General features: G+C 37.4%; 1 protein-coding gene and 1 non-coding gene across 2 annotated transcripts in view; both read right to left on the bottom strand.

Annotated features, from left to right (window-relative positions):
- Positions 1-27,286, bottom strand: part of CNOT1 (CCR4-NOT transcription complex subunit 1) — a 66,406-nt gene that overhangs the window by 4,569 nt on the left and 34,551 nt on the right. The window contains exons 21-45 of the mRNA XM_041767505.1: positions 27,195-27,273; positions 24,896-25,126; positions 24,437-24,577; positions 23,366-23,545; positions 21,754-21,870; positions 21,299-21,409; positions 20,889-20,966; positions 20,312-20,489; positions 19,381-19,511; positions 17,157-17,453; positions 16,338-16,478; positions 16,141-16,245; positions 15,064-15,183; positions 13,723-13,914; positions 12,826-12,968; positions 12,234-12,342; positions 11,778-11,947; positions 10,918-11,149; positions 8,448-8,696; positions 7,599-7,762; positions 7,281-7,398; positions 5,470-5,571; positions 2,277-2,450; positions 1,368-1,517; positions 429-609 (exon numbers count right to left, since the gene is read on the bottom strand). Coding sequence (XP_041623439.1) covers positions 429-609; positions 1,368-1,517; positions 2,277-2,450; positions 5,470-5,571; positions 7,281-7,398; positions 7,599-7,762; positions 8,448-8,696; positions 10,918-11,149; positions 11,778-11,947; positions 12,234-12,342; positions 12,826-12,968; positions 13,723-13,914; positions 15,064-15,183; positions 16,141-16,245; positions 16,338-16,478; positions 17,157-17,453; positions 19,381-19,511; positions 20,312-20,489; positions 20,889-20,966; positions 21,299-21,409; positions 21,754-21,870; positions 23,366-23,545; positions 24,437-24,577; positions 24,896-25,126; positions 27,195-27,273 — 3,893 coding nt within the window. The remainder of the gene's footprint in view (positions 1-428; positions 610-1,367; positions 1,518-2,276; positions 2,451-5,469; positions 5,572-7,280; positions 7,399-7,598; positions 7,763-8,447; positions 8,697-10,917; positions 11,150-11,777; positions 11,948-12,233; positions 12,343-12,825; positions 12,969-13,722; positions 13,915-15,063; positions 15,184-16,140; positions 16,246-16,337; positions 16,479-17,156; positions 17,454-19,380; positions 19,512-20,311; positions 20,490-20,888; positions 20,967-21,298; positions 21,410-21,753; positions 21,871-23,365; positions 23,546-24,436; positions 24,578-24,895; positions 25,127-27,194; positions 27,274-27,286) is intronic.
- Positions 22,562-22,700, bottom strand: LOC121498368. Its single transcript, XR_005989747.1, has one exon. It is a non-coding gene; the product is annotated as a small nucleolar RNA SNORA46 (small nucleolar RNA).

Here is a 27,286-nt window from a genome sequence, read left to right as displayed (position 1 = left end):
ATTAAACAGATACTATGCAATTGAAATAGCCAGCAGAGAAAAAACAAATAACATGATTTCACATGTATATGGAATTTAAGCAACAACAACAACAACAAAAAAAGTCAAAGCAAGAAACAGACTTTTAATTATAGGAACAATCTGATAGTTACTAGAGGAGAGGCGGATGGGGAGATTGATTAAATAAGTGATAGAAATTAAGGAATGCACTTAGGATGAGCACCAGGTGATGTATGGAATTGTTGTATTACTATTATACACTGAAACTGCTATAACACTGTATGTTAACTGGATTAAAGTAAGAAATTTTTTTTAATAGAGCCATAAACCTGTTGACAAAATATTTGTTGTGGCTAAAGCATTTTATGACCAGACTGTAGCAAAAAGTGCAAAGAACTTAACTCTGAGAATTGTCTGGCTTCACTCACCTTCAGTGTCCAAGTCCACAGCCAGGTTCTGGAAGATGTCCATGTGAGCCGAGTGGGTGATCGTGCTCATTGATGGCGTGCTACCCTTGTTGTGGATATGCGCAATGGCCTGAGTCCCTACATAGAGCACCAGTGCATTGATGAGCTGGAGGTTGTAACGATTGCCAGGCTCATTGGATACCTAAATGAACAAAACAGAAAGCTCCTTATTCACAGAGGATTCAGTATTTCTAAATCGTTTTTATGCCTTCACAGAAAAGGTGAACTGCTCTCAACGGTTTTTGATTTAAATTTTAGAAATTTGCTTGACTTTGTGAGGTTGCTGAACAAAATACACAGCAGCCTAAGGGTGGTTGGGTCAATAACAGAAACAGGAGTTCCCTTTGGAAGCCAAAGCTTCAACAGGTACCAGCAAAAAAAAAAAAAAGTTTGTAAAGTCAGACTATGCATTATCTTAATTATAGAAAGTATTTGGAGGGGTGCCTGGCTGGCTGTGGGTGGAGTGTGTGACTCTTGATCACAGGGTTGAGTCTGAGCCCCGTATTAGGTGTGGAGATTACTCAATGAAATCTTCTATTTGGAGGGGGTAAGTAGTATGGTGTGGAAAGACTGGAAGGTAACACAATTTCAAGTCCTCTTTTGTATAGCAAACTAAACCAGAATCCATTTAAAACAATCTTGAGCGTACTAACAGGTGCCAATCATCAGCAGTACATTCTTACAGAAAACAAACCTATTTCCTGGTTGTCTCTTCCAAGGCAATAGCTTTGTGTTGGTGATAAAACAACTAGTAAAATGCATAATCTAGTTAATCTCATCCATTAGAAATAGTATGTTTTAAAAATTTTAAATCCAGTTGAAGACACTGACTTCCAAATAGTATTATACATAGTCTTGTGGGTGGCCTAAGTGTTTTTCTATAAAGGCAAACAAATTAACCTGTAGGTTGCTTCGCAAATCAGACAGAAAAGTGACCGGTGATCGAGTTTTAAGATAAGAATCCAAATCCTTTTTGAACTGAGGTGGCATCACTCCAGTAAAATTGGTAAGAATCCGGGGTGCAATGTTAATTTCACTCAACATATCCACCTGCCAGACAGATAAAATAATCAAAACCAGAAGCATGTGTAGGAGTTAACAGCAAATTTTCTCTGCCTTAAAAAAATAAACTGCACATTGTAAATGTCTTGTTAAAAGCTGCCACTTTTTATTAATTTTTAATTAAAAGAATCTATCTACAAAATGATAAAAATCTCTCATTCTATAATAAATTATATTTTCAAATTAAGGCAGGATAGGTACCTTTTGTGAAGAGGTCTAATGTATATTACTAATTGTTTCCTGGACTTGGATTTCAAAAGAGTACAGAGGAGATTCCTCACACCAAGATCCCTAGTCTTTGAAAAGATGCCCCAGCAGAACAGAACATCATACTGGTTACTTTAAAAAGAAAATAATGTATTTGAAATAGACAAAATGCATAAAAATTACAGTAGCCAAATCAGGGCTATAGACATAAAAAACACCTATGAAAAAAAAACACCTATGAAATATGAGCATTACAAAGGTCTATCCTGCAAATCTATGCTATCAGGGCCAGCTAGCAAATAATACCTCAGTTGATGTTCTATAAAAATTAATTGAAAATAGCAAGTAGGCAAATACTGTGAACCAATATTCAGCAAGCTTAGTATTAATAACATGATTACCCCCGCAAAGAGCATCCTTACCTAACAAATTTGTGCGTGTGTGTGTGTGCAAGGAAAGCGGTTAAATAAGTCTACTACCAGAGAAAGGACTAAAATACTAAGACAAAACTTTCTTTTCCTTAAATTGTTTGGAACTTACCTTCAGATTAGGAGTGAATGGGTCCGGGAGCCTCATGTTTCTTGGGAAGGCACTCAGGATGAGATTTCTTAGCTGAATACAATTAGGTGGGATCACATCACAAAATCCATAATGGTAATCACAAAGGAACTCAGGGAAATCATGCAAAAGAACCAGCAGCACCCTCAAAGTGCCCTATTTTTTAAAAATGAGAAAAACATTGGCTGTTTCCACATTGTTAAGAAATGAGAGTAACATTTATACTATTATGAACGTAACAAGCAAATACAAAAGTATATACCTCAGTAACAAATTACAGGCTTAAATCACCAAAAACTAGCTCTGAGGAGTTTATACATTAAGTATATATGCTCAAAGAGGCTGGCAAAAAGTAATTAAAATGACATAAGTCTGCAGAAGATGGAAAAAGCAGCTAATGAAAACCAAGAAAGTAAAAGAGCCAAAATCAATTACATGTTTTAAAAGTACTGAAGGGAAAGATAAATCAAAGCTCGTTCTTTGAAAAGATTAAAATCCAGGCCTAGATAGCTTTACTGGTAAAAACTTAATTATAAATATTTAAGGAAAAATGAATACTATTTTCATGATCTCAAAAATAAATTTAGAAAGAATATTTTCGAGCTCTTTCAATGAGATTTGCATAATATTGACACCAAAACTTGATGTGAAAAATCACACAAAAATGCTAAATATTGTAACTAGAAATCACAATGATATATCATGACCAAATGGCCCAAAATGCAATGGCAGTTTAAGTATTTGTTGGAGTTATTAACAGAAAAAACGTTTTTTATTTAAATATTTTATTTATTTATTCATGACAGACAGAGAGAGAGAGAGAGAGGCAGAGGAGAAGCAGGCTCCATGCAGGCAGAGCCTGACATGGGACTCAATCCGGGGTCTCCAGGATCACACCCTGGGCTGAGAGGGCACCAAACCGCTGGGCCACCAGGGCTGCCCGAAAAAATGTTTTTTAAAAAAGATGTTATTCATTTATTCATGCAAGACACAGAGAGAGAGGCAGAGGAAGAAGCAGGCTCCCTGCGGGGAGCCCGATGCAGGACTCAATCCCAGGACTCTTCAGATCACGACCGGAGCCAAAGACAGAGGCTCAATCATTGAACCACCCAGGCAACCCCAGAAATAATATTTTACATAATCTTGAAAAGGCACTCAATACCCATTGAATGATTTCAGAACTCAACAAATTATGAATAGCAGGGCATTTCCTCATTTAGATAATGATACCTGCAAAACAAAACCGTAGATTTATAAAAACATTACACTTAATGCTGAATTACTGAAAGCTTTTTTTTTTTTTTTTAAGGAGCATTAATGAGACAAGCATGCCATTATCACTCTTCTATTCAACACTGTCCTGGAGTTCCTGGCCACTGCAGTAAGGTAGGTAAAAAGCAAAACAAAAACCCACTGTTATATGCAGTTTTAATGACTGTGTATACAGAATATACTTCTCCCCACAAAAGACACAAGTAAACTCACAGAGAAAGTAAATATTGCAAGGTAGCTGGCAAAAATCCATTTTGTTTCTATACAGGATCAACAAATACGAAAAAATTTAAAAACTGTTCTACCACTTTACAAAAAACATCAAATATCTACAGATAAGTCTAAAGAAAGAGGCTGAAAACTTCTACGCTGAAAACTACAAAAGCACTGCAGAGAGAAATTAAAGACCTAACTAAATAGAAATACACATGTTCAAGATTGAAAGTCTCAATATTATTAAGAGGTCTATTCTTCTTCAAAGTGATCTACAAATCCCCTGCAATCTCAATCTAAATCCCAGCCAGTTTTCAAAGTCAAGCTGACTGCAGTTCTTTACGCAATGGCAAATGACACAAAATAGCCAAAATAAATTTTTAAAAGAGAGCAAAGTTGAAGAGCACTTACTCTGCTTGATAACTCTGACTTTATAAGTTTTATGAATCAAGACAGTTTGGTACTGGCCTCTACAAACAGATAAAGAGATCAACTAAGACAGCCATACACAAATAGTCAATTATTTTGACAAAGGTGCCCAATCAATTCAATACGGAATGAAGAATGGTACTGAAAAGCCTTGTTATTATATATTGGGGTGGGAACATAAAGGAAAAAGAAGGAAAAGAACCTCACCATACACAAAAATAAATACGAGACAGATCATATCACCTAGGCCAGAGTAACATGGCTTCTTGGTCAGTGAACAGAGTGTATGCAGAACAGATTGCAATTTGGGATTGGCAAAGATTTCTTACATGAGATTTAAAAAAGAAACATTTAATGAAAGCAAAAACTTGATTATTTTTGAAAACTTCCATTCCTCAAAGGACACCTAAGGTTTAAGGGAGTTAAGAGGCAAGCCACAAGAGTGACAAGTGTTTGAATATGTATTAAAGGGTTTATATCCAGAAATACATGAAAAATTCCTACAAAAAAAAAAAACAGATAATCTAGTGGAAATATGAGCATAAAACTATAAAAGGAACATCACAAAAGAATACCCAAATGGCAGGGTGCCAGGGGGGGCTCAGATGGTTGAGGTCGTGATCTCCAGGTCCTGGGATCGAGCCCCACATGATAGGCTCCTAGCTCAGCAGGAAATCTGCTTCTCTCTCTCCCTCTGCCTTTCCCACTGCTTGTGCACCCACACGTGTGCTATCTCTCTCTAATGAATAAATAAAAAACTCTTAAAATCCAAATGACTAATCTATACTCACAAAAAGAAAAAAAAAATATACAAAATAAATCCATAATGAGATCCTACTGTACAACTGCCCAAAACAGTTAAAACAAAAAGCAGACAATAATAGGTATATCCTGGTGTAAGAGTTAATGGACATATCTATTTAGTAAACTAGTAGTATACACTAAAGTTGAACCTATGAATCCCTGTTCAGGCACTGACTGCACAAGCACATTTGATTTCTGTACTTTTCTGAATATGTTATCCTTTAAAGGCTTTATAAAAAATTGGGGTAACTGGGTGGATCAGTTGGTTAAGTGTCTGACCTGAACTCAGGTTATGATTTCAGGGTCCTGGGATCTAGCTCCGCATCAGGCTCCCTCTTCCTTTCCCTCTGCCCCTCTCCCTGCCCTCTCTCGCAAATACACAAAATCTTTTTAAAAAACCCCCAAAACAGAAAACTTAATAAAAAAAAATTAGGCTTTATAACTCCAAATTAATTACCTTATAGAGGATTTGCATAGGTTTGGTGAGTTCCACATTTCTAAGGAAAGGAGCCAAATATTTGAACAAATCTATCAGTAGCTGGGCATACATAGGCCATCCCTGAAAGAAAGAAATATACATGAGTCATAATTATACTCAGCTGCTGATTTACCACCAAAAAGTTGCCCAAGCAGCAACATTGTGACTTATTATCTTCCTCTTACTAATATAACTAGAGAATACTGACATATATACCTCTCTTAAGGACTGACTGACATTAAAAAGGAGTAAGCGTAACTATGGCAATAGTGAGAAATGGTATTTAAAACAAAATTGCTCCAGGGGTGCCTGGGTGGCTGAGTTGGTTGAGCATCTGACTCTTGATTTCGGCTCAGGCTATAATCTCAGGTTGTGAGACTGAGCTTCCCTGCCAGTTCCACACTCAGTGGGGAGTCAGCTCGGATTTCTAGCTCTCTTTTTCTCTAAAGATAAATAAATCAGGGGATCCCTGGGTGGCTTAGCGGTTTCGCGCCTGCCTTTGGCCCAGGGCGCGATCCTGGAGTCCCGGGATCAAGTCCCATGTCGGGCTCCTGGCATGGAGCTTGCTTCTCCCTCTGCCTGTGTCTCTGCCTCTCCCTCTCTCTCTCTATCATAAATAAATAAAAATAAATCTTAAAAAAAAAAAAAGATAAATCAACCATGGGGGGGGGGGGGTGTGCTCTCCAGAAATTCCTATAAGCAAAATTTAAAGAGGAGGAGGTAACTGAGAAAATTTCAGACAAAACACAGAACAGTCAACTAAGAAACTGACAGAGGTCTGTTTTAATTCCCTCTTTTAATTAAGCCCTAGGTCTCAACCATTTTTCCCCACTTCCAACTCCTGTCAAATAACCTGATCCAGTTTACAAAAAGTTCACAACATAAATCCTCTATTTTCAGCCAAACTTGGACTGTCACCATCTCCCAATTATATTAATCATGTTTATTTTTGGACAATTTTATTGTTATTGTGTTCCTCCTCCTGGAATACCAAATAAAACCCACTCAATTTAAGGATTATCTTTCTTTTCTGCCAAGCATATTAGTCACATTTAATTGGAAGGGCAAATCAAGGATACTTTCTACAGTATTCATTTGCCATTTTCTCCCATTTAAGTGGGAGAAAAATTTCTCATGTTAACTGTGTTTATTTGCAATTACACAATTAAAAACTCTTTACTAGAACTTGATCCTAATTTTCTTCAAATATAGACCAGTGGTCTTCACCCTTGAGTGTGAGAGCTTTAGCATTTAGAGTGAGAACTTATAAAACTGGCAGGCTGTAGAGCTCCATTAATTATCCAAAGCTTTATACAAAGGTGCTCCAAGGTTTCAACTTTTTTTTTTTTTTTTCAAAGATTTATTTATTCATGAGAGACACAGAGAGAGAGGCAGAGACACAGGCAGGGGGAGAAGCAGGCTCCATGCAGGGAGCCCGATGTGGAACTCAATCCTGGGTCTCCAGGATCACACCCTGGGCTGAAGACAGGCGCGAAACCGCCGAGCCACCGGGGCTGCCCAGGTTTCAACTTTTTAATAAAAGTCCTTAAGAGAGATTAATACAGATGGCTCACAACACACTTGGAAAAGCAATACCCTTATCATTGAGGAATGGCTTCTAGGCAGAGGCAGTCAAGTACTGGTTAAACCTCTCTCCATAACTATACTCCACATTAAATAATTCTCGACTAAGCCTGGGAAAAGTGCAATTATTACTAAGTGACTGAGTGCTAATAATAAGCTCCAAGTAGTTACAGTCTTCATCTGTAGGAGATAAACTGCAGCCACACCTTCTGCTGTGGCGTATGTGCCAGCATTCTTGCAATAAATATCCGGTGGGAGATCAGTTCAAGCCAGGCATACACAAAGCCAGGAGCTTTGGTAGGCCTCAAGATGTGGAATGTATTGCTGAAGGGAAAAAAGACTTAGTCAGAACCAAGGTCCAACTTAAATATAGTAAACAACAGATCAACATAAGTAAGTAGACAACACGGAAGCTATTTTTCAAATCAATATGCTTCAAAATCCACAAGATTACTACTTCTCAATTTTACCACTAAAACAGCAATCCTTAACAAGAACTGTCTATTAAATTCAACAATACTCACCAGAAAGCTGTAAGTGTCTGGAAATTAATGGTTTCCAATACATGCTCAGGTGCATTGAGTTCTAAGAGCAGCATGATAAAAATTCGATGGTAGGGAAGCTGCTGAAATTCACTCTGCCGAACATCATGGTCCTGCAGGAGAACTCCCACTACTATACCAAGGACCTACAGAGTACATAGATTAGAGCTTAGAAATTATGAAGATAATTCACTTATCATTCACTGGACATACTTTGTTATCGTACTCTTAAGCCCCACATTAAAAGAAAGGATATATACGTTTGAATACACAATTAAATGCTGGCAGCCAAGGGGGCCAAACAAACACTGGTTTGATGTGGCCTGCAGATTTGTGTATTTTCTTTGAATTTCCATAATCTTGGACCAGAGATGTATACTCTTCACAAACACCCGCCAGTATTAAAAGGTCTAGAAATGAGCGTGGTACATCATATTCTATTAGTTAATACAATCTAAAAACCTATTTTTTCTGGTCTGATGTGAAGTTGCCAAGAGGTGAAACGGTTGGCATTTAGTAGATGGAGGGCCAACCAGGAAAATCAAGGCTGTAGAAATGTGTCAAAGGACCATCCTGCATTCCACTTGATTTTCCCACTGCACAGCGAAGGACAGTCATTACCAAATATTAACATACTGAAATATCCTGTTCCCCCCACCATCTTTGGTCTTTAGTTAAGGCACCACACTCTTGAAGTATTTAGTGATTATAATTTAATTTCAAGACAGAAAAAGGGATGTTACTAAATGTTTTAGGGAACGGGTTGGGCCCCGAGAACCACTGTTGTAGATTTTAAGTGTATCAAGACTTAGGCAAAAGAGAAGTTCCGACCTTGTTCAGCAGATTAATCTTTGTGACAGTGTTGGTGGCTTCCCCTGAGTGCTTCACTAGCAGTGCAATGAGTCGGACAAAAGCATCCAGGTTGTGATAACACTTGGCTCGGATCATGGTAGGATTAGCAGCAGGATTGTGCTGCTGCTCTGCCTGAGCACGGTAACTGATTTCAACACACATTTCAGTACATAGACGAAAGAACCTTGTTATGAGGTCATCAGTCTTCAGGATTCCTTGCTGGTGCATCTAACAAGGGAACAACAACAACAATAATATATACACACACATATATAAAAAACAAAAACACAGTAAGATACACAAATTTTAAATTTTCATGCTTAAGAAATATTCATTTATTCCTTGTCACATTTCTAATTCTTACTTTAAAAAACGTGCCATGAAAATGATTTCTCCATTAAGGACTGGTGACAGAATTCCTCAGTTTTAAGTTTAATGGAGAACAAAAAAGACTAAAGTTGAGAAAGATAATAACATGACAATTTTGAACAATAGTCCATAGCCAAATATTGTGGAAATTTAGCTAGGCAAATAGACAATTTTTAGGAACCCACTGAAATCATATAAAGACATTCTAGACAACTCATTTCCCCAAGTATGAAATTAAATTACATATATTTCACTTTCCTACAGAATTTAAGATAATTTTTTCCAGCTGACTTAACCAATGACAAAATTTTCAAAACGCCAACTAGCTGCAACAGGAAAATCAAGTAATAATTTGTACAATTAAGTGGGTACCAAAGAAAATAGCCACAGATCATATTTGGCTATTTCAATGAAACTAAAGTTTATTTTAATGTAAATTCACAGTTTAAAATAAAATGTTAAAGGATAAAAGTACAAATGTGTTGCAAGTGAAGCAAAGCAGAGCAGTTATTTGGCTAGTACATAAGAAGGCAGCAGTATAACAAAGGTTAAGGCTACATACGGAGAGCAAGGTCAGTGCTTACTTAAAGAAACCAAGCCCAGAATGAAAACTTAATCATTATCTTGGAAACTTTAAAACAATTTCATTGTCCCTTAATAAGCAATAAAATAGCTGAATTGATATTAATGTACCCTAAGGCAAGACAGGAGGTCAGCAGAGGGACTTTTGTACATTGAAATCTGAAAAACTAAGGGGGAGTGGTGGTGGTAACGAAGACAAACTGCTGTGATCAAAAGGGAACACAAGGAGGAAAAAATTTTCAAAAGGATGCAAAAGGGAACAAAAAGTATAAATTCTCCTTTTTTTAAACAGAGAGAAGAAACAAGAGTAAATAAGCCAGCAGGAAGAGCTGAGACAGGTGCCACATCCATACCCATGAAATACTGATGATTACAAAAACCAACTGATTTAAAGTTCTTCTATCCAAATCAGGTATCAAACTATAACATTCAATAACAGCTTTGCATTAAGGTATATTTTAGAATTCTGTTATGGTACAGACCTACTTAGTATGATTTATTTAAATAAGTTAACATTCATCTTGAAAAGTAAATTCAACTTTAACTTCTGAAATTCAAATCAGCTCTTCCACATTCCACTGTCATTTATGTGGTAACAAATCTAATTTGCAATCTTTGGTAGCACACCTAAACTTTGGTCTCAGTTTAAAGAAATACAATGGTCAATCTGCAGAAATAACCAGATAAATATCTCTCCCTAAACAAAGAACAGTTCTACTAAAGGAATTCTAAGGCCAGTTCAGCAAAAGTACCATTCTTGCCATTAAGTAATATGATTAGTAGGACACACTGACTAATGGGTATGAATCCCTCACAGTAGCTAAAAACAGACAGTAATGATCAAAAACAGAATGCTAAATGGTACTATAGTTCTTTTCCTACATTTTTGTTCATCCTGTTCACAAATACTCTTTCCAAACCTAATTATTCTAGGAACTTGTTTCTTAACACTTTAACTCAAAGTCCAATTTAGATCAAATCAAATGAAAATAAATACTGGAAACTATTTCCCAAAAGAGTATGTTAATCAGTTTTAGGTAAGTAAGCTACTTAATAATAAAAGGCTCTACCATTTAAATATTTTAAGTTTTTTGTTTTCCTATTTTTTTAACATGAGCTACTATGAGAATTTTATTTATTTATTAGCCCATAATCCTCTCACTACTGATTATAGAGCTAGTGAAATTACTACATACATCTGGCACTTTCATTTTTCATTATCTGAACCACTGTACTTTGTAATTGTGACAACTGAAATGGGATAAAGTAGAACTAAATAAAGGGGACATGAAATGTTGAATTTACTGGTTAGGGTCCAAAGATGAGGAAAGAAATAGGCTTTACCAATTTAACAGAATAATGATGATGACATTTTTGGTTTACATGAGTATGGAGGTAAACTGTCTGACCACAGGTACATAATACTGAGCTTAAATATTGGAGGCATCACACCCTACTTATGTTGAATAAAAAGCACCTTTCTTTCCAAAAGCTCTACCTGTCCAACAAACGCAGAGAAAGCTTTGGTACTGTCACGGCCAGCTGCTGCTGAATGGTAGAGATTCACCCATTCCCTCAGAAGATACTCTGCCTTCTCCCTCAGGCCTGGAGGATCATCGTACTCTGAGGCTTGAGAGATTCCAGAATGCATCATAAAGTTAGGGCCTCCATGAGCACGATCAATCATTGCTTCATAGTTGGATCGCACTACTTCCATCAGCTGGGGCAATCTAGTACAATAAATCCAGAGTGAAAATCAGTCTACTCATGGTTGTGACTTCACAGACATACAGTTGGACAAGTTGTTTATTTAATAGAAACCACTTTAGTGATTTCCATACATAAAATTATCCTTGGGTTCTTCTGTTTACTCATGACCACATAACATGCAAATGACCAAACTTGGGTATGCCACTTCTTGACGCCGCGCCGCCCCCCCCCACTGCAAAAAGTGCCAGTTGAAATGGAGCTAATGTTCATTGTCAACAAATATTGACGGTCTGCCTACCCTGTGCCATGGTTTGTTATTTATCTTATCAACAATTCTTTGAGATATTTTACTTCTATTTTACTCAAGAAAACATAAATCAACTTGCCTAAAATCAGATTTTAAAAGTGCCCTAAACACAGGGCTCTTAATACCAAGTCTAGTACTGTGTGTACTACATGCTCTATAGCAAGAAGGCTCGTCAATTAGTTAAGCTTTCATACTTCGAGGGACTTAGGCCTCACTAAAGTTTCCCCACATATTGTAGGTACAGCAGTTGTTAACAGGTATTGTTAGTAAGTCTGCACATTCATTTCTAAAGCTCCTTCATAGACTACATACACAAAGATCCCAAAACATTTCATCCTCACCCTTCTGGAGCATTGCCTCTGGAGTGAGCATTAATCCTCATGAGAGTTTCAATGGTGTGGAATAGATCTGCCTCAGTAACATGAGCAACACTCCTTTCATCCACCAATAGGATTTTTACCAATTGCATAGCAAATGCCACGGCCATGTAATTTAAACCATTCTCCATTGACTGGCAACACAGAAAGCACAATGTAAGATAGACAACACTTAAAGCAAACACACTTCCCAACAACCAGAGTCTCTTTTCCTTTTTAAGAAACTTTCTTCGGGACACTGGGGTGGCTCAGTGGTTGAGCCTTCAGCTCAGGGCATGATCCCAGAGCCCCAAGATCGAGTCCCACATTGGGCTCCCTGAATGGAGCCTGCTTCTCCCTCTGCCTATGTCTCTGCCTTTCTCCCTGTGTCTCCCATGAATAAATAAATCTTAAAAACAAAAAACAAACTTTCTTCCATACCTGAGCTAGGTGAAGATCATACTGCTGCATATTAACCAAATGATTGCGAATGAGCAACTCCACTGCTTCCACATTATATTTATACTCATCCCGACATTCAATTAGGCACCTAGAAAAATTATGTCTTTAGAGAAAAGACCTAACCATACTGTATCAAGTAAAATAACCCGTTTTATCCAATGGTAATCTGTTCCAAACTAAGGATGCTTTGAAACCAACTGCAAATTAGTATCTAAGGTTCAAAATAGCCAATAATAAAGTAGAACAGACAGCCCAGTGTTATAACTCAAGTTTTGCTTTCAAAGCCTAGAAAACAAAGCATTCCACTTAAGACACTGAAATATTTATATATGATCATCGAAACCCTCTAAAACCAATGATCTACAATTTATCCCCCAATGCAAGGTACTGGATTTCCATACTCATCATGTGTACCAAATGGGAAAAGGCCAACCAATCAACTATTCTCAGTACTGAGAATTGGACAAATGTCCCATTTACCTTCTAGAAAAAGGAAATCTCTGGACACAAACAGGGCACGTATGTTAGAAAGCACTCCAATAAATAGTACTCTTCTAAGATGGCTACTAACCTTGTGATCTGTTTGTTACACCACGGAGACCCATATGCCCGGCCATCTTGAAGAGCTTTTAACACCAAAAGGTGGCACTCCCTGTAGCGCAGCAATAGGTCAGCATCAGCACCACTTGTGGCATCTAATAAACCCTCTACAGCCTATGGAAGAAAAACAGTAGTCACAAACGGAAAATATAGGACTCGCGGCCCAACCATCAAAATCAAAAACCAAACCTTAACAAAAACTACAACATAGCTTCTAAAGCCTCCATTTAACAATGCCTGCAACTCACCAAAATGCTTTTCACTTACCCTAACACACACAACTCTTTAAATTTTATCTAGTTTATATTCAGTGTTCTACACAGGAAATGCCCCACCATCCCTACAGGGTGAAAATCCAATGTTCCCCACCAACCCTCCCAACATCACCCAAGTACTAGGATCAATCTATTTCACCAAATCTAAAGTGGTATCTTTTAAAGTTTCTTAACTATATTTTCAAAAACTCTTAATGAAAAATTTCTGTCCCATTTCACCACTGATAACTGTCATGACTACATTCTAGAGAAAATTACTTGCCTTATTACCAAACAGAATTTGTTTTATCTGAATTCTAAAATCTTAGGATAACTTAAGGAGATGGTGGTGTGAGTCACTATATTTTAGTCTCTTCTTAAAAGTAACATTTAAGGGGATCCCTGGGTGGCTCAGCAGTTTGGCACCTGCCTTCGGCCCAGGGCGTGATCCTGGAGTCCCGGGATCAAGTCCCACGTCAGGCTTCTGCATGGAGCCTGGTTCTCCCTCTGCCTGTGTTTCTGCAAACCGCCCTGCCACCCCCCCGCCGTGTCTCATGAATGAATAAAATCTTAAAAAAATAAAAATTAAAAAAAGGTAACATTTAATAACTAACCTTCTGGAGCAATCCAAGAGCAGCTATGGCATCCCGAGAGTTTCGAGATAATACTACAACCTCCAAAAGACTTCTAAGAGCCTGGGCTTGAGGATTCATGGCCAAAGTTGGTGGGATGGCATGCAGGTGCTGCTCCAATTCTGTAATGCACTTATCATAAATCTGAGCTACATCATCTGTTGCCCAAGCTTGCTGTTTTACAGAAGGAGACAACCAAAAAGGCAAATTTTAAAGATTTTTCGTGCAGCAATTAAAAAGTCATTTAGTATGTTTACTCACCGAATTTTTTTCTCATTGAAACATAGAAGGGTTCTCTTCCTTTCCCCTTCCTGAACTATTCAATCTTAATAACATTAGGTGGGGCAGTGAAGTGCAAGGCAGGGATTGCCAGCGGGGGGTGTGGGGGGGTGTGGGGTGTATTTCATTTGAGGAAAACCCATCACACAATCAAGTAATTAAAGCAAGCAAGATAAATAATGGGATAGGATACAGCCTAGGAAATTAGATAATCCAAATCATGGAAAATATAGTATTCAGTCCAGCTATCAAAGCCTGATAGAATAACAACACAAAATCATTTCTGTGATAAACCTATCAAAAATGCACTATCTGGATCTATTCCTGAGAACATATATTGGACAAACCCAAATCAAGCCATTCTAGAAAATAACTGCCCTATAGTCTGTAGAAGTCTTGAGATCATATAAGAGGAGGAAGAAGTAAAGTGTTTTAACAGACCAACCTGGGATGAATTTAAAAAATATAACTAACTGAAATGTATGATTTTGAAATAGGGCCTTTTAATATAAAAAGGGGATACTGAGACACTTCATAAAACCTGAACGAGGACTAATTAAGTATCAATATATCGGTGTTAACTTCCTGATTTCAATGGCAGTACTGGCAGGAGAATGTCTTTTTAGATAATACAGACCAAAGTATTCAAGAGTGACTGGGACCTAAGGGTCAGCATTGTATATTCAAATGGTTCAGGGGGAAAATGTTTCTCCCTATATGTTCAAGTTTTCTGTATATGACTGTTTCAAAATGTCTTTACAAAACAAACAAAACCAAAACAAATAAAAACAGGCAAAGCCATGTGGATCACCCATGTAAATTCCTCTAGTTAGGCCAAACATGAAAATCAACTTCATGGGGGGGGGGGGGGGGGGTCCCCCATATGCCAGTGCTGATCTGATACAAAGAACAGATATACTCAATAATTGTGGGGTTAAGTTTTCCTCCTAACTTAAGCTCACAGGAAGCAAGTGATAGGTTAACAGATAAAAACATTCAAAGTAAAATGTAAAACACTCAATTTAATCCCAGGCAAAGATTTACCTTCATGGGTTGAGCTAAAAATCCCGTGGGCTGACTTAAATCATTTGTGGGCAAGAAGCCAGGCACATTGCGTGCAAACTCCTCATAAACAGCCAGCTGCTTTGGGTCCACACCACCAACCTGGAAAGAAGAAAAACAATTTTGACAGGATCCTCTTTACAGAACTGAACCCAAGTTTTTTTGAAAGTGGAAAGTTTGCATAGGAATAATCACGGGGGTTCTGAGAAGGGACTGAGGAGTCACTGCAACATTATTGACGTTGTGTGCATGACTGAGTACGTTTTGCACACAATTCAGTGTTTCCCATTTCCCTGATTCCTGTCAAGAGTCCCCTTCATTGATAAATTCATTTGAGTTTTTCCACTGGAAAATGCTTCAGATTGGACCAAAACAAGTCCCAATTCTCCAGTGGAGCTGGTAAAATTATAAGATTTCTCACATGATCTTTTCATAGTAAGTAACTAGCAATAAAAACTTAAGTACCAGAAGGAAAGACCAAGTTGTAAAACCAAACAAGGACATGAACTCTTTATGGTAACACTTCAACCAACTGGGAGGTGCATACATCTAAGGTTATCCTTTCTTTTTTTTTTTTTTTAAGATTTTATTTAATTATGGGGGAGAGGGGGGCAGAGAGAGGCAGAGGCATAGGCAGGGGGAGAAGCAGGCTCCATGCAGGGAGCCTGACATGGGACTCAATCTGGGGTCTCCAGGATCACACACTGGGCTGAAGGCGGCGCTAAACCGCTAAACCACCCAGGCTGCCTCTAAGATTATCCTTTTTAAATATATACGTATTTTAAAGATTTTATCTTTAGGAAATCTTTTCAAGTAAGTAACTTTAAGTAATCCCTCACATGAGGCTTGAACTCCATCCCTAAAGTCAAGAGTCACAGTCTACCAACTGAGCCAGCCAGGCAACCCCATCTAAGTTATCTTTCATGCCTTCAATGATATGTTACTGAGGTAGGATCTGTCTCAGAAATATACAACCCCATTGTCTTAGTGAAGAGCTTAAGCAACAAGAATAGAAAGAAAATAAAGATGGTCAGAGAAAGACAAAGCCCCGATTCTCACTTTCAGCCTGATTTGCTCTGGCATCCGCTCAGCTTGGTATGTTAACACAACAGGATCACAGTACCTGCGCCCTTCTTGCCTAGCGTGTTTTCTCAGCTCAAATTCCTGCAAATAAAAAAAGTCACTGAGGTTCTTGTTATGAGGCATTTTCTTAAATAGAAAAAAAAAATACTTAAATGGTAAATGTAAACACTTACAGTTGCTAATCTCTTGTCCATCTCAGGGCCCGCTTTCTCTACTGCAGTCTTCTGAATAAAACAGCAAGCTAATTCACAATTGTCCTGAGCTAACTGAGCAGCTGCCTGATCCATCATTTCCCTTTGTTGTGGGGATGCAGTCTATTGGAAGAAGAAACAAAAAGAAAACAATTTAAAGTTTTCTGTGGATGGTTAAGACATAAGAGTGGATGTCTTTCTGTGGATGGCAATACCTAGACAAATAAAAAAACAAAACGAAACAAAAAGCCCTGACTCCACTTATGACTCATCAGCTATGACCATGAAATAGCCCAATAATCATCTTCATCTGTATACAAGATGAAAATACTATTCACCCAAAACATTTTACTTACCAGGCTGTTCTGATATGCACAATACGAAAACAGTAAGCAATAAAAGAAAGAAAATATGACATGCAAGACTCAAAATAAATGAGTTACTTGAGTGTGTGCTTCTGCGTGTGTGTGTACAAAGTCACTTTCCAAAATTACTTTGTACTATCCCTATTCCAAGTGCTTTAATCTAAATTTTTAGTGATAAACAGAAACAAGATTGCTAACTTAGACACTTTTTTCTACCCGTCACTTCCTTAAACCAATAAATATTTGGAGATCTACTATCTGCCAAACACCATACTGAGGACATAATAGTGAGCAAAAAACAAATGTGATGCTTCACCTCATGGAATTTACAATCTGAGAGAAAGGAAGGCATCAAACAAATGTGATACGCAAAGAAAAACTCTTTCAGACAAGCAATAAAGAATTGTGTACTACACCAAGAACATAATCAACGTACACGTAGGGCTGAGGCAAAACTGTTTTTCAGGTTGGTAGATATGCTCATTAGCAAAGGTTCCCTGCAGGTAATCATAGCCATTCCAGCTGTTAAATTACGCATCATGTGATGAGCTGCTATTCGCATTCGAGATTCCTCAGAATCCAGGGCAAAATCCTTCCTGACTATTTGCTCACAAGTAGTCATGGCAATCTTAATTGATCGATCAACCACAGGATGGACCAGCTCCTGGACAGCCCGTTCAATTGCCTGACGCACACACTGCTTCAACTGTGGATGGGCCTGAAACAAGGGAATCTAGGTGGGGAAAAAACAAGTTAAGTCAACAGTTGTTTAAGACAACCCAACTTTCATTGGTAATCACACCCATGATTTTTGGAAGTTACTACAAATTAATCATTAACTACCAGTGTCTACCTTAAATTAAGCAGTGAAAAACACAGGAAATAGAAGCTAAGCTACAAAGAGAGTAGTATTCAGTATACCTTGTGATATGTGATAATAGATGTAACTTCAATTTTTTTTAAAAAGTCTAAGACAGATGGGCAAAATTTTTATTATAGGGTACATTACATGCTTGCTTAGTTAAAATCTGTGGCTTAAGTACTTTTTTTTTTTCTTAAGATTTATTTGAGAGAGAAAGAGAGAGAGAGAGAACCTATCCAAGCACATGAGCTGGGGCAGAGGGAGAGGGAAAAGGAAACTCCCTGAGAGGGGAGGCCAACACGGGGCTCAATCCCAGGACCCCAAGATCATGACATGAGCCAAAGGCAGATGCTTAACAAACTGAGTCACCCAGGCACCCCATGTAGCTTAAGTATTTTTTTAAGGTTTTATTTATTTATTTACGAGAGACACAGAGAGGGAGGCAGAGACACAGGCAGAAGGAGAAGCAGGCTCCTCAATCCCTGAATCCTGCTGTGAATCACACCTAGAGCCAAAGGCAGATGCTCAACCACTGAGCCATCCACGTGTCCATAGCTTAAATACTCTCTTAAAGAAAGTAATTTAAAAAAAAAAAAAAAGAAAGAAAGTAATTTTTTAGTTGCTTGGAGAATTGCAAAAAGAATCAAGTTTACAGTGAAAAGGATTTCTTAAAAAACATTACTACAAATAATTCAGAATAGCAAACATTTATACTACCATACATTGAAAGCCATTTTGCTTTACTTTAAAGACTATTTACAAACCTTTATCTTTTATTATGCCCTAATACTTCATCTACTTAACTTAACGGCTTTGTAGGAAATTTTTAAAATATTCATGCTGGATACAAAAAAGTATTCAGATTACTGACAGTGTCATAAAGGGAAATCACGTTTTCTAGATCCAGGTCTGCCCCCTCTCCCCCAAAACATAGTGCAGGGGGCAGGTTAAAATGATCTCTTTCTTTATGTCCTTAAAAGGGGGGGGGGGGGGAGCTCGATGTATTAATGTTATTTACTCCTGTATTTGTGAATATTTTCAGTTTCTAAAAAACAAAGACCAGGGACCCCTGGGTGGCTCAGTGGTTGAGCATTTGCCTTTGAGCGGTTGAGCGTTTGCCTTTGGCTCCGAGTGTGATCCTGGATTTTGGGATCAAATCCTACATGGGGCTCCTTATATGGAGCCTGCTTCTCCTCCCTCTGCCTGCCTCTCTTTCTCTGTCTCTCATGAATGAATAAGTAAAATCTTAAAAAAAAAAAAAAAAAAAGTAAAAAATAAAAAAGACCATGATCATACTCCAAGTATCTGATTTTGAACAAGTGTAAAGGAGAATAAAAACCAGAAGATAATCATCGCTCTGAACATACCAGAATAAAATACTACCTTTTAAAAATAGGAATCTTACAGGACTTCAAACTAAACTTCCTCCTATAACCAAGCTACAGAAATTTAACTTAAAGTATTAAGTTCCACTTCTAGACCCTTGCCTAGAGATTTAAAGATTTAAAGATTTAGAGCAAAAAAGCTATGAACACCCCAAGGATCTTTTGATTTCTGGAAGGAATTCCTAGTGACTGTGATTATATTGCCAGCTGATTAATCTTGGGGTTTAGATATGAGGAACAATACAGATGATACTCTACTCTTAGAGTAGAAAAAAATCCAAGCTGTACTACATAGCAGTTCCCAATTCCTGCTCTTTGCTAAAAATCCAGAAGAAGGGGGAAAAAGGAAAGGAAGGTGGCCAATTTATCCTGTCACAAAGTAGGAACTGGGGAATGGAGCAGTGTTTACTTACTGTTGGATTTAGGGTAATGTGTGGTGCCAGGCCTGCAAGGGAATAGACATTGATGTCGTGGTAGCTGTACTGAGGTTGTGGTGGAACCGTGGCTGTACAAGTGGTACTGGTAGCTGGTGTTGTAGAAGTTGCTAAATATTAAAAGATAAAATAAGAGCTAATAAAAAGCAAACTTCTTTACTGTAACATTAGCAGGCTATCAAGTGATTTTTCATTAGATTAACTAGATTTAGTCTCCTGGGGGACCGGAATACAGGTCAGATTTTTTCCACCCTAAATTACAATAAGAAAACTTCTGTTGTTTTAAAGATTTGAACAAAGTATGTAAACCTATGTCAGTGACAATGCCCCAGAGCAAGTAAATCAACTGTGAGGACATGCTGCAATAGTAAACCCAAGCCTTGCTGGATTATTCTTTATTCCAGTCTAGGCTGTTGCCTGGTTTCATTTGGGGATTCTTAGATACTGCAGACTAAGAGAGAATGAAAAGCTAGTTTATTCTAACTCACATCTGAATCTTTCATTCAACGCTCCCATAGCCCCCACACTTCCAATTTACATGATCCAAGTATAATAATTCACTCCCCATGCAGGTCTAGTTGGTAGTCTGGCCAGCCAAAGATTTGAGGAATAACATAGACCATCATGCCATGCAGTTCTGAGAATTCAAACAATGTAAAAGATAATCTGGCTTATTTGGGATATGATTAATGATACTGAGTTAAGAATATTTTATGAATTATTAGATGGCTTCTAATACCTAAGGCAATGCCTACCTAAAACTAACGTTTCTTTAATAATTTAGATAGCTTACCAAAAAGTTTGTGAAATTTCAGCACCACATTATGTGGATATTTTTAACTTGCTATATGCATGAAGATGAACCATTTAAGAAGATTTTGGTAAGCAGAGGGCTAATTATCACACTTACTTGTGGTTGTGATGGGAGGGAGTTCTTCTGGCTGCTTGACATCTTTCTTTGGAGCAGAGAGTTGCTCATCTAAGTTCTTTAGGCGATCTTTATCCTTTAGGAGGTTTCCAGGTTTTAGCTCATTGATGTCTAATGCAAGGTTCTTACAGAGGACCTCAATTTCAAACTTCAAGTTTAACTGCAGGATTCAAATATTTGAATAGAATTGTTGTTTGTTTGTTTGTTTGTTTGTTGTTTTAGATTTATTTATTTATTTATGATAGACAGAAAGAGAGAGAGAGAGGCAGAGACACAGGAGGAGGGAGAAGCAGGCTCCATGCTGGGAGCCTGATGTCGGACTCAATCCCGGGACTCCAGGATCCCGCCCTGGGCCAAAGGCAGGCGCCAAACCGCTGAGCCACCCAGGGATCCCTGAATAGAATTATTTTAACGTAGCTTTATTCACACAACATATATTGTTCTCACCCAAATGTTACAGTGCTTCCCTTCCCCCCACCAAATACTCTACCTTTCCTGTAAATTTTAATAATGTGAAGGCAGAGAATGCCCCAAAGGATAAAGCAGCCTTTAAATTTACCTTTAAGTCATGTTCCTGATGTAGCTCTGCTAATACATTCATAATTGCCATTGTCCAGGGGTTGGGTGGCCTAAAAACCTAAAGAAAAGCTACTATGTTAAGCTGGCCCCAAAAACCATTATTTAATTTGTATTATTTAAAATAGTTAAGCACTTATGTGCCCATAACAAAATCCTTACTTTTCCAATCTGTATCATATGTTACGAAAACACCAAAACCAAAAGCCATCCATTAAAATCAGATTTAAAATAATGTTACCTTAGCCTCTCACACTGGAAATCCAAGTTTCTCTAAGACTGACTAAACTAGCTCTACATTCATAAGAACTAAGGATATAATCTCTTGCCCTTTTGCTGAAACAAACTAATTATTACAAATTAACCATCAATAAAGTATTAAAATCTACTCACCACACTACGAATGCTAGATTCTAAGACTTTGGCAACAAAGGGCACTACATAGAGCAACTCCTGCTGTCCTTTTACATAAGCCTCTAGCAGCAAAGATTTTACATCCAAGTCCTAGAATAAGAAAAATATTTTAAAAGTTGGGAATATACTTCAAAACCCCTCAAAAAGTACTAAAAGAAAGGTATCTTGCCAAACTAATTCCCAAATTAGGAATCAATATAATAAGACCCTGCCTTACAAAAAGGAATGACAGCCATCCCTTACTGGCTTCTGTTTATCCTGCTAAATAATGTAGGATCATAAGCATACCACAATTTGATTCAAAACATGCGCCAAACTCTTACAAACACCCAATAATCATTAAAAAAATAGTACAAAATAAAGTCGAGATTTTTAGACATAATATGCTATATGAACATTCTCAAGTTTTACATGAACCTCTGGCTGGAACTCACAGTGTGTAAGATGGGTTTATTTTTAGCTAGAGTGATCATTCCTAGCCAATGTCCCAAATTCTTCAGCAAAGAACGATCTGAAAAATTTGCTGCGGCTTTATCAGAGGTCAGGAGCACCTGAAATGGTATAGGATTAAGAAAGACAGAAAATGAGCTTAAGAAAAAAAATTCTCAAAAAAAAGAAAGAAATTCAACTGAGAATTCCACTTTATCCTACAATTAAAATGAGCCATCAATTGTGAGAACATGTCCCCAGAGTAGATCTATTCCATATAACTCTACAAAGGCTCATTTATAGTCCCAGAGAAAAGTATTTGAAAACTGATAATTTTAGCTAGGTTTGAAGCGGACACCCAATTGCAAATCTAGTTTTGAAGAGCAAACATTCAATTCAAATGATGATTAAAGCAATGCTTCCAAGTCCTTCAAGACAACAAGCATATGGAAAAACGTAACCACGTTCACAGTTACCTACTGCAGTCTTTAGTATTATCCAGGTCACTTTTATCACTAGAGAGAACTAAAACAGCTTTCTGAAACACAGTATAATAACACTTCCTTTAAAATTTCTAGAAGAGCCATTTCATTAATTCTCTAGTTCTTACTTTCCAGTGTGGGACATAACCATCACATGAATGTTTTGGGGCATGCACATTACATACATCTACTATAGGTTACCCCATAAAATTTATGGCTACAAAGTTATAATTTAAATTTGTTTAAAAGTATCTTGAAATTTTGCTTTAGAGTATGTGGAAACTTTCCCATCCCAATCACACTGCAATCAGATAAAAAAGGGTGATTATAGTTATGTTCCTTAACTCTATTCAGCAACAGCAGAATGGCACAATGTCAGCTGTGCAGCATAAAGAGCCAGGAATTCTTTTTGCACTACAGCGTAACCAAGAATGGGGAAAATTCCCATCCACAGGTTTAAATATAGTGCTGATTCCTAAACCAATGCCCCAAGTTATGCATGCATCAGAATAATTAGAGCTGTATGCTGCTTTTCTTGAAACATTAATCCTCCTGAAAAATAAAATACCTATTTTTATGGAACAAGTGTTAGCACACTAGGAAAACTCTGACTCTAAACTGCTGAGAATCCTTCACAATAGCTATTCCACAAATAAGGCTAGAATATGTGGCACTTAAGACATAAAAGATTCACTGCAACACTGTCTTTTTAACAGTGAAAGTTATTTTAAGTTATTAATCTTTCTATAAGACTACTAAAAAGAACCTGAGGGACTACAGCTAAGAGCCTATTACATATATGAAGGGGAAAAAAGTTAAAGACATCAATAGAAGATAAAGATTCTAAATTGTGCATGGAATGATGAAAATAGAATAGTATAGCTACTTTCAAAATAAACAGTACACGTCTATAAAACTAAATTCTTTTTAAAAAATAAATAAAAATAAAAATAAATTCTTCGTGAATTTTAATTCCATATATGAAACAAACCCTAGGTCAACTTTCATAAATAACCTAATATAGACAACATATAGGAAAAAAACAGCCGACCTATCCCCCAAAATTCTGCTTGTACAATCAGGTATTTCCAAATTCAGAACAGTAACGAAAAGAAATACATGAACTAAATTTTACTTTGATGTTTCTGTAGGTCTCGTTCAGAACCATCTTATTAAATTCAGGGTTCTTCAGCGTGTCAAGGAAGTTTGAATAGAGGCTGTGGAAGTTTGGCTCAATACTGACTCTCTTCATAACCAGGTATTGTGAAACCCAAGGCATAAATTCTTCCTTCACAGTTTCCTTTAGTTCTTCAACCTAGCCAACCAATATAACAATTAAAAGATAAAATACAGTCTTGTGTTTTTTCCTGTGATCAATACCACAACATGTGGCTCCTTGCAAAATTTGATGCTAAAGCACCATGCTTCATTTGCTCCCCATATCAGACATATGCCATTAAATATATATATTCAATTCCATGTTAGTACAATCAGTCATCTCTCAAACTGTGGGAGATAAGGACTAAAACATCTATGGCCGCTTTCAGCTTTAAAATTATAAAACTTGAAGTCCCTCACCTCCATTTTACTCAACTCTCCATTTGACAAAAAATGAATAAATTATTAATGTACAACCTATCATAAACAGACCTAATGCTAAAACTTTTTTTCCCCTAAATTTCCATCTCCAGGAAACTTCTCTTCCAAAAGGACAATAACAGCTTATTTCCCCCTAATTAATTCTGGTGGGATTTTGAAAGATGGCATATGGATAATATCTCAAAAAATACTTGTTCAGGCTAATCTTACTGGCTAAAGTACACATTTCCAATACCTTATAATATAATCTTGAAAGGTAAGGATTTTTTATGCTTTGCACAAAGTCTACCTCAGTTCTTAGACACCTAATAAAAACTCTGAATGGTCTCTGGGAGGACATGAGTTGCGATGAGACAGAAGTGAAACCTTCCACCATGATGAGACCATTACTTCAAAAGCCTGTAAAACTAACTGCAAAACTAGTGCTGTTTAATGTCTACAAAAACCATAGCCACTAAGTGTATATCTACATTCTCCTTGTTTTGATTCTATCAACCTTTAAAGTATTACAAAGGGTGCAAAACATCAAGTATAAATCCCCCCAACCCATTATGGGTAAGAATAGACAGCATTCATAATGGTATATAAACTATTACATTGTGCTCACCTTTTGGGTCATATTTGACTGTGAGAGATTATTGAAGATAAAAGCAATCTTCTCTTGGATATTTTCTGGGGGCTCTACAATTCTCTCAGTTTGATCTGTGGCCACAAGCAACGTGTCTATATTTGTAGTATTAATAGAAGGCTAAAAAAATAAAGTACATAACATAAACTGAAATGCCTGCTTGACAAATCCCAGGGGAAAATGTATACTGATTCCTTTAGTAAAAAAACATACACATGGTATATACACAACTGTACACTGGAAAGTATTGGCAAAAATATATATTGAACTATTAATAGGGCCTGCCTCTGGGAAATCTGGGGAGGGGAGATAATAAAGGAGAAATGCTGGTCTTTACATTTAGTAGGCATGTGATATTTATATTAAAATTAAAATAATGCTCACTACTGGAGACATTACAACATAAAATACCCGAGAAAAGAAAAACGATCTACTTACTGGCACATCTTTCTTAAAGCTGACTCCGGTTGGCCTGGTGACTGTAACCGTTTTAGCAACAGTGGTGGTTGTTGAGGTGGTTACCATCGTGCTAACCTGACCAGCAAGGGGAGCTTTTGCTGGAACCTGGGCCTGAGCCTGGGCCTGAGCCAGTGCAATACTTCCAGGGGTTGTAATAGAGCCCTGCATTTTCACAGGAGGATCTCTAGATTGTTGTCCATACTCAATATACTAGGGACAGGGAGAGGGAAAGACATTAAAAGACTTAACAAAAACTGAAAATTCAGAATTACATTCCCCTCACTTCTCAGAGGGGAGAAATCCTCAGACCACTCCTCTGGTTCATCTATATCCCTCACTCCTTGCCTCATTCTGGTCCATATTCATATATACATTATACGTAAGTAGATACCATGAACTCTTTAGGAGGTAAAATATTGGTATGTCTTAAAATATTTACAAGGGAACTACTCTAGAGAAGAACTTACAAAACAGCCACCACCGATACCTTCATATATACTTCCATAAATCCCTTAATACATGTAAACATTAACATTTTTAAATTTCTATACTGAATTGATCTCTTTTATTGGATGCTGATGAGAAACCTAAGGCCTAAAAAAATACACTGTGAGTTACCTCCCAATAAAGCTATAACTACAAAATAAAGGAACACACTGTAGAAAGCCCAGCCAACGAGAGAGTAATAAGCAAGAGGGCAGACTTCTTTCAATTTCACAGACCACTCAACCACCTTTCCATACACAAATTAGAAAACTGATAGATGGTTCCCGATCCTATTTCCAGCAGTCTATGTATGCCTGAACAAAACAAAAAATACTATCCAGAGGTGGCTTGGTGGCTCAGTTGGTTAAGTGTCCAACTCTTGATTTCAGCTCAAGTCATGATCTCAGGACTGTGATATTGAGCCCTGCGCACATCTGGCTCTGCACTGGGTGAAGAGCCTTGCTTAAGATTTTCTTGCTCCCTCTGCCCCTCCCCCTCCCTTTCTAAACAAAAAACTATCTAAAAACTATCTAGACATATAACTTTAATCAAAAGAGGACATTTTCGATGCACCTGGGTAGCATAGTTGGTTAAGCATCCAACTTTTGATTTTGGCTCAATCTCAGGGTTGTGAAATCAAGCCCCGTGTTGGGTTCCACACTCAGCAAGGCTTCTGTTTAAGACTCTCTCCTCCGCCCTTCCCCCCCAACCCCACTTTTGAAATAAATAAATCTTTAAAAAAAATAAAGGGCATTTTCAAATAGGAAAGGCAATTTCTGAATAAAGTATAACACTTTAAATTGACTAAGTATAGGGACGCCTGCGTGGCTCTGAAAGTTAAACATTTTTCAGTGTTCAACCTTCGGCTCAGGGTATGATCCCAGGATCAAGTCCCACATCGGGCTTCTTGTAGGGAGTCTGCTTCTCCCTCTGCCTATTGTCTCTGCCTCTTTCTGTCTGTGTCTCTCATGAACACATAAATAAAATATTTTTAAAAATAAATAAATAAAAATAAATTGACTAAGTATAGAAATACAAATAACCTCTCTCTCACCCTCTAGCTATTATCTTAAGAGGGGTTGCTGGAGACCACTATTTTGTGTGATCATTTCCATGCTACTTCTCTTTGTCTTCACTTTTCCAAGGTCTATATTCCCAGATCTGAATTCCAAACACATTTTATTGTGGTAAACCTCTGACTTCTCATGTTAGTCTTACAAAACTCTGCTTTCCTACATCGTACTACAATAGTGGCATATTCTCCCAATCCCTCACATGAATGAGCAACACTCGTGGCTCATATTAATATTTTTTAAAAGATTTTATTTATTTATTCATGAGAGACAGAGAGAGGCAGAGGCACAGGCAGAATAAGAAGTAGGCTCCTTGCAGGGAACCAGATGCAGGACTCGACCCCGGACCCGGAATCATACCCTGAGCCAAAGGCAAATACTCAACCATTGAGCCACCCAGGCATCCCACCATGCAGGAATTCTTAGTAAGGCGTCCCTTAGTACAATACAAGAATATACAAGATGTATATTCTTCAACAGCATTATAAAGCTAAAATAGCTGATAAAAATTTTTATTATATGAAGCAAAAGCACTGCTAAGATAATCCAAGCATGACATTTTTCATGACCTATTATTAAGCTGCAAAATGAGCAACAAATAGTATATATCCCTGTATCATGCCAATCATTAAGAAATCTTAATGCCAGTCCCAGAAATTCCAAAATCAAATTAAAATAAACTCTCCAACTAATAGATTTTAGATATTAAAGACACTTACCTCCTGTAAATGATGTGGAAATTGCATAAAGTGACTGATAGAAGCCAAGTGCTGACAATACTGGGGATAGTCCTTCAATCTGTCAACAAAAA

This window comes from Vulpes lagopus, chromosome 8 (assembly GCF_018345385.1).
Source record: "Vulpes lagopus strain Blue_001 chromosome 8, ASM1834538v1, whole genome shotgun sequence".
Lineage (NCBI taxonomy): Eukaryota > Metazoa > Chordata > Mammalia > Carnivora > Canidae > Vulpes > Vulpes lagopus.
The sequence above is the reverse complement of the archived record's forward strand: the minus strand, read 5'-3'. Positions and strand labels throughout refer to the sequence as shown.